Source organism: Meles meles, chromosome 3, assembly GCF_922984935.1.
Source record: "Meles meles chromosome 3, mMelMel3.1 paternal haplotype, whole genome shotgun sequence".
Classification (NCBI taxonomy): domain Eukaryota; kingdom Metazoa; phylum Chordata; class Mammalia; order Carnivora; family Mustelidae; genus Meles; species Meles meles.
Window position 1 is genome coordinate 173292599 of NC_060068.1, and position 12496 is coordinate 173305094.

At 39.2% G+C, this 12496-nt stretch overlaps 1 protein-coding gene across 1 annotated transcript in view; it reads left to right on the forward strand.

Moving 5' to 3' along the window:
- DNAH5 (dynein axonemal heavy chain 5) overlaps positions 1 to 12496 on the forward strand; it is a 273433-nt gene that overhangs the window by 173319 nt on the left and 87618 nt on the right. The window contains exons 48-52 of the mRNA XM_046001046.1: positions 4294 to 4416; positions 4608 to 4821; positions 6502 to 6725; positions 8496 to 8694; positions 11287 to 11459. Of these exons, the coding sequence (XP_045857002.1) occupies positions 4294 to 4416; positions 4608 to 4821; positions 6502 to 6725; positions 8496 to 8694; positions 11287 to 11459 (933 nt within the window). The remainder of the gene's footprint in view (positions 1 to 4293; positions 4417 to 4607; positions 4822 to 6501; positions 6726 to 8495; positions 8695 to 11286; positions 11460 to 12496) is intronic.

Here is a 12496-nt window from a genome sequence, read left to right on the forward strand (position 1 = left end):
TTTTAAGGAATTATAGAGGCTGAATTGTCTACCAAGAAATTAACTCAGAAAATTGGTTATCTCTGGTTTTAGGGAGTCCCAGCTTAGAGTGGACAAGAGCAGCTTGCCTTATCTGCCTTCCCGAGTCTGTCTGGATTTCTAACCCTCTCGTTTTTATTTCTTAAAATGCCACTGTCACTACTTGGGTTAACCTTGATATTCTATGTGAGTGTGAGATAGATAGACAAGAAGATCAGAATCTTTTCTAGGTTCCATAGATTGCTTAAGATGATATCACACGGACTACCATTCCCTGATTTCAGAGTAAAGTTTTTGTTTATTCTCAGAGAAGAGCATAAACCGCCCTTAGTTCAAGTCCTTGCTAGAGATTTCAATTTTATTACTCAATAGCAGGGTTGAGAGAAATGATATTTATGTACCATCATTCATCTGAATCAATATTTGACAAATTGTGTTTGGCTGAGGCTAATCATGAGAGATTTTTTGGCCCAGAAATGACTACTCTAGGAATATGTAAATAAGGATCTCTTAATCTTTTTTTTTTTTTTTAAAGATTTTATTCATTTATTTGACAGAGAGAGAGAGATCACAAGTAGGCAGAGAGACAGGCAGAGAGAGAGGAGGAAGCAGGCTCCCTGCGGAGCAGAGAGCCCGATGCGGGGCTCGATCCCAGGACCCTGAGATCATGACCTGAGCCGAAGGCAGCGGCTTAATCCACTGAGCCACCCAGGCGCCCCCAAGGATCTCTTAATCTTAATGTGCATTAGCTGGTGAGCTGAGCATCACTTTATGGTGTATGTCTTCTTGTTAACTGAATATGAGTGAATGAAGACTACAAGGGCCAGGACAAAGAGACTGAGGAGGGTTTAGAGGTGAGACTGGACGTGTTAAGTGGGGACATCATGGAGTTCCTTGTAAGTCACTCCTGGGGAACCAGTGGAGTTGTGTGGGGTCACACTGCCCTTCAGAAGGTTCATTCTGGCTGCAAAGTGGACGAAAAGATGGAAGAGATATGGGTGTCCTCAGAGAGACCCAGAAGGAGAGGAAGGATGGGCTGGGCCAGGTAACAAAGGGCAGAAAGGAAGCAGCATGAGGATGAATTCAAGTTGTGATCAGGAAGCACAACCACTGTGGGCTAGGAACATGTGGTTAAAAGAGAGGGACAGAGGGAGAGCAGGAAGTCACAGATGGCCCCCAGGTTTCTTTTCCTCATTTACTATGTACTACATATATGGCTTTAAAGATTTATTTATTTCAGAGAGGGAGAGAGAAAGGAAGAGAGAGAGAGAGAGGGTGTGCGAGCAGGGGCAAGTGCAGAGAGAGAGAATCTCAAGCAGACTCCACACTGAGCATGGAGCCTGACTCAGGGCTTGATGTCATGACCCTGAGATCATGATCTGAACCAAAACCAAGAGTCGGACACTTCTCTGAGTGAGCGTCCCTGTATCAAATATTTATAAATCAGTACAGTGTGCCAGAGACCTTTCTAGACACGGAGGAGGCAACGATGAGCAAGATAAACACAGTGCCCTCCCTTTTCACATTCTACTGGGAGAGACAGACAATACTCAGATAAACATATACTTTTTTTGTTGACTGGACTGCGGTTATATCACCAAAATGGTGGTTGGTGGCCTCCCCCAGATGAAGGAGATCAGAGAGAGTGTGGGTGGTGGAACACTACAAAGATTAGCAGTGGTTCTTTAGATGAATTTTTTGGGGGAGGGGAGACAGAAAATTCTGGATAAAATTGTAAATCACACAATGTAGACAGTGTATATGTTTTTTAAAGAAGTTTCCAGGACTTATTGGAGGAGGCCCCACTGGGGGGGAGGGCCGTTTAAGAGATTGTGACATTAATTCCCATGAATTCCCAGGACAAGTAACAGTCCTCAGGCATATCACTGTTCAGGGAGGAGATACATTCAATAGCAATATTGACATTTTAAGAGAAGGGATGTATTGATGTTGGATGGAGAAATGTTCAGATGGGGCATTTGGGTGGTGCCATTCCCTCAAATGAGCACTTAGCGGGGCGTGCAGATTTTGGGGTAGGAGGCATTTATGTTCAGATATATTGCTTTTGTGATTAAATAAATCTTAAAAAATTAAAAATACATATTGATTTTTTGATGCTATGGATCATTCATGTGGGGAAGTCCAGCTGGAGAGACCAGTCACTTAATGTGGTTTCCCGGGACATTTTCCAGTAGATAAATGATGGAGTAGAAGGTGCAGTTATTGCATTTCAGGCCTTTAGGAGGTGTCCCCAAACTTCAAATCACACATTAATGGGTAGAAGTTCTAAAAACAGAAAGGTCTCAATTCCAGGGTCACAAGGCTATTTCATGTCACCCCTCCCTTGTTTTTGCTTTAGTCAGCTCAGCTCTTTTATGACATAGATAGCTTCCTAGTAATTTCCCCCTTATTTGGAAAAAGAAATAGGGTTACAATGAAGGGAAAGCAAGTGCACATATGGGGCTATTACTCCATATTATCCCACCTATGGCCTTTTAGCTCCTAGACGGCCCCTGAGACATAAAATCTTCATGTGCCTGTGAGTTCTCATTAACAGACAAGGGAATGTCTGGAAGGCTCTGGCTTGCTGTAGGGAGGTGTCGGGAGATTATTAATTGCCTTATGCATTTAAATTCATTGAAAAGCAGAGCTAAATTTAGCCTAGTACATTACTTTAAACAGTTTGCTTTTATGTCAGGGGAATAGGAAATTCTTTCTGCCGTTGCACTGTTGTCTTGAGAGATTTATTTTGTAATTGAATGAGTTGTGATATATTTATATATCTTTATATTTGGAAATGGTGAAAAACTTTTATGTTTCTTGCCATTATTCATTAAAATGGTGATGGAAAATTACAACTTCAAATTACCAACTGCAAAGATTTCCAAGGACAAATATATAGATTTTTGCTTATATGTTGGCCTTATTTTGTGGTTGTATCTTGGATTATTAAAGTCATTCTTAGCTGATTTGCTCTTTATCATGAAATAACTAAACTTTTTTTGGATAGGAGGAGAATGTATTTTATTGCAATAAACCCCTGCTTTCTCCTACATTTATACGTCACCTTTAACAGGACTTAAAATCGTGAATCAGTAGATTACTACAGTAATAGGAACGGAATGAGGCTGAGTTTCTAGGGGCGCCTGGGTGGCTCAGTGGGTTAAAGCCTCTGCCTTCAGCTCAGGTCATGATCCCCGGGTCCTGGAATCGAGCCCCACATTGGGCTCTCTGCTCTGCAAGGGAGCCTGCTTCCTCCTCTCTCTCCGCCTGCCTCTCTGCCTAGTTGTGATTTCTCTCTGTCCAAAAAAAAAGACTGAGTTTCTAGAGCATGAGAACTGTGAAGTCTTTTCTGTTTTTTTTTTGTGGCCCTAGCTCTGGTTACTCAGTTCATGCATTTTGAATGATGGTTGATTTCTAAGCCACATGGTACTCTTATGGAAATGATCATACCGTGATCAATAGTCTGGATCAATCAATGAATGGGGAGACTGGGTATATTGATTTTATCTCCCCATCTTCCCCCGTACCTCTTCCAACACTCCTTCCATCCGTTTTTCTTTAAATTGAGGAATAGTTGACCTGTAACGTTACATTAGTTTAATCAATTGTCAAGTTCTTTTTCATATTGCTAGGGAAGATTTGTTGTTATTTTTAATAGAGCACAGTGTAGTTTTCTTTACCACCTAAGCTGAGAATGGAGCAATGAGAGAGACACAGATGATGTAGTTTGCAGTTTTGTCTCAGGGGCTGAGCGGGCAGGGGATTCACTGTGATTCCGTCTGCCCCAAAGCACTGAATCTGGGTTGTGTTTGGCTGCAGAGCCACTGGCAGCTTCTCAGTGGAGAGCAAGCCGTCTTCCAGTGGTGGCAGGCTGTCTGGCTCAGAGCACAGACCCAAGAAGCTTCTTGGGCAGTGCAGGGAAACTTGTGGAAGGGCTAAATTATTCTTTGAATAATGGGGTTGGGGGATACAGTGTCATCAACACAGGAACAATAAGGTAAAAATCTGTAGAAATGGGACCAAAGAGTCCCATCTCACTAAAATATCCACCAGTTAGAATTCCATTTACTCCTAAATTAAAGCAGATTTTCAGGGGTTAACATTATGGCAAGATAATTTAGGTACTTCATGTCCTGGTTTCCAGAACTAAAAAGAGTTTGGGGAGTTTGTGAGTAATTCACATCAATTCCAGTGTTCCTAGATTTAAAAATCATTTACCGTGCCTTAGAGGGTATTCTCACAGATCTTTCTGTTGGTTTTCTCGTTTCACAGAAGACAATAGAGAGCTATGTGGATAAACGCATGGGTACAACATATGGCCCTCCTGCAGGAAAGAAGATGACTGTTTTTATTGATGATGTGAATATGCCAATAATCAATGAGTGGGGAGATCAGGTATATTGATTCTATCATGTGGTTCATTTCAATTCAACATTGATTTATGCCTTGAGGAGTAAATACTTTCCCACTTTTTCAATATGCAGTTCCTCAATTCCAATAAATTCCATTTATCTGGAAACACTCAAGGAGTTAGTTGCTGGGATGTAAAGGAGTGGCCTTTTAATTCTGAAAGTTGTCTTTCTTAGGTTACTAATGAGATAGTACGACAGCTGATGGAACAGAATGGATTTTATAACCTAGAGAAGCCTGGGGAGTTTACCAGCATCGTGGACATCCAGTTTTTGGCAGCCATGATCCATCCTGGGGGTGGACGCAATGATATACCACAAAGACTCAAGAGGCAGTTCTCTATATTTAACTGCACGTTGCCTTCTGATGCTTCCATGGACAAGATCTTCGGTAAAATGGTGTCAGGGGGGCTTGGGGAAGCAAGAACATCTGCTTCCATTCCAATCAGAAAATATGCACCCAGAAGTCAACACTGAAGGGGCATTGGGTGGGTCCTTAGTCTTTACCCTTATCACTCATCAGTTGTGTTTATTTTTATTTTTAATTTTTTAAAGATTTTATTTATTTGACAGAAAGAGAGAGAGAGAGAGATCACAGATAGGCAAGAGAGGCAGGCAGGGGAGGGGGAAGCAGGCTCTCTGCTGAGCAGAGAGCTGGATGTGGGGCTCGATCCCAGGACCCTGAGATCATGACCTGAGCCAAAGGCAGAGGTTTAACCCATTGAGCCACCCAGGTGCCCCGCCAGTTGTGTTTATATCAGGATTTTGTTTCTATAAGGCTTTATTATATCCTGAATTGGGTGCCTAGGCAGATCTTTTCTACTTTTGTTCTTAAAGTAACTGTTGCTGGCTTAGGCAAGGAGGTGAAACATTAAATGAACAAGGAGATGATGAGATTGTTTCCTCATGGATATACCTATATGAGGTCCGGATTGATGGAATACCGTTCCAAAAGTTTGTGTACTTTCACCAACCCATATAATGATTTTGGCCAAAGAAATAATTTTGCCTATAGCAGAGATTAGCCAGAGTTTTATCTCAGAGTAATTTATAAGATTGAAATCAGGTTATTGGTTGATTAATTTGGTAGTATTTCAGAAAATATCATTGAAGAAACACTGGTCCAGTAGGTAACTATGATAGTTTAAGAAATGAAAAGAGTTTGTAGGGGCGCCCAGGTAGCTCAGTGGGTTAAGCCTCTGCCTTCGGCTCAGGTCATGATCTCAGAGTCCTGGGGTGGAGACCTGAATGGGGCTCTCTGCTCATCAGGGAGCCTACTTAGCTCTCTCTCTGCTTGCTTCTCTGCCTACTTGTGATCTCTCTCTCTCTGTCAAATAAATAAAAGAAAAAGAAAAGAGTTTATAGTTGATTTTGTAGTTAACTCTTTGCAGAAAAAGAGTGTAAAATTAGGTATACATCATGTTAGGTATTAATTTACCACTTCTGAAACTGCTGCTGAGAGAAAACTCATTAGGATTACCCTAATTAATTTCTGGCAGACTAAAATGTCCTCTCAGCACCCCGAGCTACTGGAGTGTGGAAGTATCTGCCTTTGATTGCGGGAGTGGGCAAAAGTTTGGAAGCCAAATGATATGTGAATGATCTAAACCTGGGAAAAGTATAACGGACCAGAAAAAATGACTATTATCAATTTTAATTATTCTTCTTTTTGCCTAGAAAGTTTTACATATAAAGCAAATTAAAATATTTTATAACACATGGAAAGGCAACAACAGAATGGAGAAATCTTAGGGTTCATGAGACCTCCCTGTCTCTTATGTCTTTGTAAGGCAACTTTATATATTTATCGTCACTCACTTAATAATACTGAATTTGTTCAGCTAGAGCTTGCAGTGGTAATTCTTAACCTGCCAGTAGTCAAATGCTAACTGACTTGCACCTGTATCTATTTTTTAGGTTAAAAAAAGAGAACATTAATATAAATTTCTTTGCTATGTGGCCATCTATTAAAATGTGTATAATATTTGTGCTAACTCTATAATGGTTTTCATTTTAATTTCACTGTCTTGAACCATCACTCAAAATGTTAATGACTTTGTTCCTCTTTCAGGTGTTATTGGGAGAGGCTACTACTGTGCTCAGAGGGGATTCTCAGAAGAAGTGAGAGATTTAGTGATGAAATTGGTTCCCCTGACACGCCGACTGTGGCAGATGACCAAGATCAAAATGCTCCCTACACCAGCAAAATTCCATTACATATTTAACCTTCGAGATCTTTCCAGGATCTGGCAGGGTATGCTGAACACCACCTCGGAGGTTATCAAGGAACCGGATGTGAGTGATACATAGGGGAACAAATGGCATTGTTATTTATTCTATGCCCTAAATACTATTCATAATGTAATTTTTGTGGAATGATGAGATATTTTGGGATGTTTTAGCATGGATATTAATTTTTTGGGTTGTTTTCAACTGATATAAAAAAGGGAAAAGTATGTCAGAATTTCTTTTAAAAATTCCATTAAATTAATTTATGTTTAAGGAAACAGCATACACAGTTATTTTCTAATGAATGGAATAAAAAAAGCAATTGATCTTATTTTCCCATTAAAAGCTATTCTCCTTATGCTAAATAACAGAAAGAACCACTATTGATTTTATTATGTAATAGTCTTCATATTTTAAACTTGACATTTTTAACTTTAAAAAAGTAGCTATCTTTATAAACACTCAGAGTTGAAGAGACCATTTTATTGTTCTTCATCCTCGATCTTTCCTTTCTAAGTAACTAGATGGATTAAAAGAATTACGTCTCTTGGTATAACTGAAAAGAGGCAGAAAAGTAGAAAGTTCATTTGGCTGAAAAATGAGCATTTATACACACACTTGAATATAAAAGTTCCTAGCATTAATAGAATTCTCTTCAAACTAGGAAACTTGCGGGAAAATCCAGTATTTTTTTTACCCGCCGAAGCACGGCCGGTGTGCTCAGGCATGGGTAATGTCGGCTTCTCTAATAGCTTTTCACGGAATGGAGGGGGTGGTTAAACAAGTAGGTTTTAGGGCTTTGTCCGCATAAACACACAGGGAGAGTTGAGATATCCACCAGACTATCACTGGGCATACCAAGTAGTGGCTATAAAAAAAACCCCAACGTTGCCCCAGATGCCCACAAAAGTAGGTAAGAACAGCGACCGACTCCAACACCAGACACTCCAGGGAAAACTCGCTCCTCATTACCGAGAACAGAGAGCCATTTTACCAGCAGGGAACATTTTATCTTGATTTTTCCCCCTCAAATTTATTAACAAATTAATGGTAATACAGAATGCATGTCCCAAATATTATTTTCTTGAGTAGCCAGTTTTGATGCTTACTTTAAATTACCATAAATAGTTCCAGCAATCATTGAATATATTTTACTAAGTTCCTTTAATATTTTGGTAAGCAAATAACACTTTATCATTAGTAATCGAAAAGCTTAAAAAACCTCCTAACTTGCAAAGTGCTAGCAAGTTAAGGAATTTCCACCAGTCTTTCAACTCCAATGAGCTTGCAACATAGAGGGGTGGGTAGAGCAATCAATTTCCTCAACTTCCAGTTAACTTTGAAGCTTGGATTATGGAGAATAGGTGATTGCATTGTTCAGATAATCCAGATTTTTGCCACAAATTTCCTTCACATCATGGTAAGTAAATATACCTTTGTAATATCTCCATTGTGTACATGAGAGTTGTTTATATACTATATTTTATATTATGCTCTGGCCACATGAATATAGGTGTCTTATACAAACAGACTCATTTATCACAGACTTAAGACTTTCACATAAAATATTACCTTGTTGGTTAATCAGAGTGGTTTTAGTAATTTGTCAAGGGATGTTTTCATTTTAATTTAAAGACCGAAAATGAATAGACATTACTCTCTATTTGATATACTTGAATGAGACCAATATGAAATGAAGTTAAGTATGTTTTAACCTCAGGTTTTTAAAATATAATGTCTTAGATCAGGAAGGATGGTGCTCTGTAATTCTGTCAACTTGATTCCCAATTGTGACAAATAGAAACGAGTAACACATTTTAATTATGCTTTCGACAGGAACTGTTAAAGCTGTGGAAGCACGAGTGTAAACGTGTTATAGCTGATCGTTTCACGGTGTCCAAAGACGTGACCTGGTTTGATAAGGCGTTAGCCGGTCTGGTGGAGGAGGAGTTTGGTGAAGAGAAAAAACTCTTGGTGGATTGTGGAACAGATGCTTATTTTGTGAATTTCTTGAGGGACGCACCTGAAGCTACAGGTAAACTATTGAGTGGAATTTGAAATTCTCCAAAGGGATACCTGAAGACAGAAGGTTCAGTTTAGGCGTGTTGAATTTCTGTCTAGTAAGCTTCACTGAAACAAGCCAGGGACATAGTACACGCTCAGTAAATAGAGACCGAGTGGATACTTACTGAGTTCAGAGGTTAACTATTTTTTATGCATATTAATCTTTCCTATTAAGGTAGATTTGGAAGACAAGACAGGGTAGGAGAAAGTGCCCAGGACTTAGAGCGGTCACACAGTGGTAGGTTTGAGGAAGGGATCTACCACATGGTAACTGGGCGAGTCTATGAACTTCCTTGAACCTCATTCTCCTCATTTATGAAAATGCAAATATTAATATATGCACCCTGGGGCACTGTGGGGAATAAATGAAATGTTATCTGGAGAGTGGCTTTGCAGTCTGCCAAATGAAAGGTAGCAAAAATAATGATAATTATTATTCAGGTCATCCTGACTGTTTGAAAATAGATAAACCTCAGGTATCTGAGAAGACCATTGACTATAATTGCAAAGAGGCCATGTGGACAGAAGCTTCCGTGTTTATGGTTCTATGAAAAACGAAGATGTATATTACTTTTCTTCTTAGGAAAAGAAGTAGTGCTCCAGTTACTTCTTTCCCTCAGAAATAACTGAGCTTAAGTAGACTATTTTCTTTCATTTAATTACCTCTTTTAATACTGAGGGTGAATTTTAAGTTAATTTCCATATTTAAAAAGGCGTATTTAAATATATGCTATTGATATCTTGTATATGGTTGAAAATGATCAGCAGCGCCTTTCTAGTTTGGTAAGGATGTATATGATTTATCAAAAGTTTCTGAGCAACTGTTGCAAAAGGAGGATTCCTGCTGGCTGTGCAGTTGGAGGGATCCTTCTACAGAAAGAAGCTGACACATTTTATTTTAAACGAGGTCACACACATACAAAAATCCTGTAAATGTAAGAGCATTTAAAATTAGAATTTATGTATCTCATTTCCTCTAATTCACAAGGATAAAAAATTAGAATTTATGTATTTTATTTCCTTTAATTCAGAAGGCTAAATAATTAGATGATGGTTTTCGAGGAGCAAAACACAAGTGCTTTTTTGTGGGGCAGTTGCTTTGGAGGCAAACACATAACCTTTTTTGACTTCTAAGCACTTTGTTTCTCGAAGCTTGAGTTGAATATTTATGAAACACTGAAGTGACTATTGAAATTCAATTAGAGAGAGCTTTGCAAATAAGCCAATCTTCATGATTATGTTAAATCAGTTTTCTTGCTTTGTCATAATAAGGCTAATATGCCATTTTATCAGGACAGGGTCAATGGAAAATAATTATGAGGTTTGGAAGAGCCACTCCCTCTTCTAGTACCCAGCGAATTCCTAAGCTGTTATTGGGCATATTCAACTCATGAATCACTTTTTTCCTGTTACTAATGTTAACTGCTTGTGAACTTCTCTATGCCCAGTTTAGCTTTTCTTTTGGCATTATGCCTTGTAGTCAAAGATAGAATAGCATTATGCTGGTGTATTAGGTGTTTCTAATTCTTTTTAGAAAAGCATACTGATTTTGGGGCATCTGGGTGGCTCAGTTGGTTAAGCCGTTGCCTTTAGCTCAGGTCATGGTCCCAGGGCCCTTGGATCGAGCCCTGGATCAGGATCCCTGCTCAGTGGGAAGCCTGGTTCTTCCTCTCCCATACCCCCTGCTTATGTTCCCTTCCTCACTGTGTCTCTCTCTGTCAAATAAATAAATAAAATCTTTTAAAAAAAAGTGTATTGATTTTAAGACATCTTTTCCCAGTGACATAATTCACTATGTTTATTTAGGAAATCACTATTCTGTTTTCTCTCAGCCCTCTCCCTCCATTCCCCAAATTCACTTTTGTCTTCACCATTAGCCTGAAATTCCTGATTCATAAGAATTTCCTAAGTAAATACAATGACCTTTTTTCTTTTTCCTTATTGAAAAATCTTTTAACTCTTGACCTTTTTAGCTGATTTTAACATTAAATCCCTACTTTTTCGACCTTCATTTTGACCATTAAGTGAATACCTCGAAACTTCCTTGAAATGCCAATATTCAAATATAGATTTGAATTAAATTCAATATATATATATAACTTTATTTGAAATTGGCCCTTTCTAGACTGTAAAGAACTAAGACTAGGTAGGATGACAAGAAATCCAATGCTTTTACTGTTGTTTGCTTACTTTCTTTCTTTTTTAAAAAAATTATTTATTTGAGAGAGAGGGAGGGAGGGAGGAGGGCATGCAAGTGGGGGGAAAGCAGAGGGAGAGAGAGAATCTCAAGCAGACCTCCCACTGAGCATGGAGCCCACTGGGGCTCTGTCTGAGGACCTGGAGATCCTGACCTGAGCCGAAATCAAGAGTCAAACGCTCAACTGACTGAGCCACCTAGGTGCCCCTGCTTTCTTTTCTTTTCTAAAAACATATAATATGGCATTCAGATGAAATCAGTATCATTGAGTGTGAAAATGTTGAGTTATGAGTATATTAATTTAGGTTGAAGGAACTAGGAAAACCCAGTGATTTGAAGAAAGCAAATTGTTTTGCCCCAACCTAGGTGAAACGTCCGAGGAGGCCGATACTGAAATGCCCAAAATTTATGAGCCAGTTGAATCTTTCGATCACCTGAAAGAGCGTTTGAATATGTTCCTGCAGCTATATAATGAGAGCATCCGTGGCATGGGCATGGATTTGGTCTTCTTCCAGGACGCCATGGTTCACTTAGTCAAGGTCAGTGGCCACACCCAGTACCCCTCCCCAAAGTAATGGATGCTTGGCTTCACACCAGAGTTTTTTCTCTCTCCTCTTTCCTTTCATCTCCTGGAAGAATATTCAATTTGCGAATAAACTTAATGCCATATTCCAATTCCATTTCCAAACGGAATGCACCATGTCACACCTGTAGGCTGAAAATCAGCCGGAATATCAGAGCATGGATACTTTCCATGTGTGATATAATTTTATTCAGTGTTGTTATATGGCTTCCAGCTCAGTGTTTTCACCACATTGAATGAATGCAGTTGACATCTGAGTTCAAAGCACAGGCAAAAAGTCTACTTATTTTTTTGCATTATGCAAAAGAGAGCTGTAAAAAATAGTGTGCGAACTTTGAAGACATTATGCTCAGTGAAAGAAGCCAGTCACAAAAGGATAAATACTGTTATGATTCCACTTATTGGAGGTACTTGGTTTAGTCAAAATCATAGAGATAGCAAGTAGAATGGTGATTGCCTGGGGCTTGGAGGTAGGGAGAATGGGGAGTGTTTATGGTCCAGAGTTTCATTTTTGCAAGATGAAAAGAGTTCTGGAGATGGTTGGTAGTGGTGGTCACACAGCATTGTAAATGTGCTTAATCCCATAATCCCATTGAACTATGCACTTAGTAGTTAAGACAGTAAATTTTAGGGGCGCCTGGGTGGCTCAGTGGGTTAAAGCCTCTGCTTTCGGCTCAGGTCATGATCCCAGGGTTTTGGGATCGAGCCCCGCATCGGGCTCTCTGCTCCGCGGAGAGCCTGCTTCCTCCTTTCCTCCTTTCTCTCTGTCTCTCTGCCTACTTGTGATTTCTGTCTGTCAAATAAATAAATAAAATCTTTAAAAAAAAAAAGACAGTAAATTTTATGTTATATATATTTTACCACAGTTAGAAATGATAATTTAAAAAGAATGCATAAAAGATTGAGTTTGAGTTGGGTAAAAATTCTGTTAGAATAAAGTCTACCAGGAAAGTACATTTTCCTTTCTACTTTGTCACAGGAGTCATTCCAGTA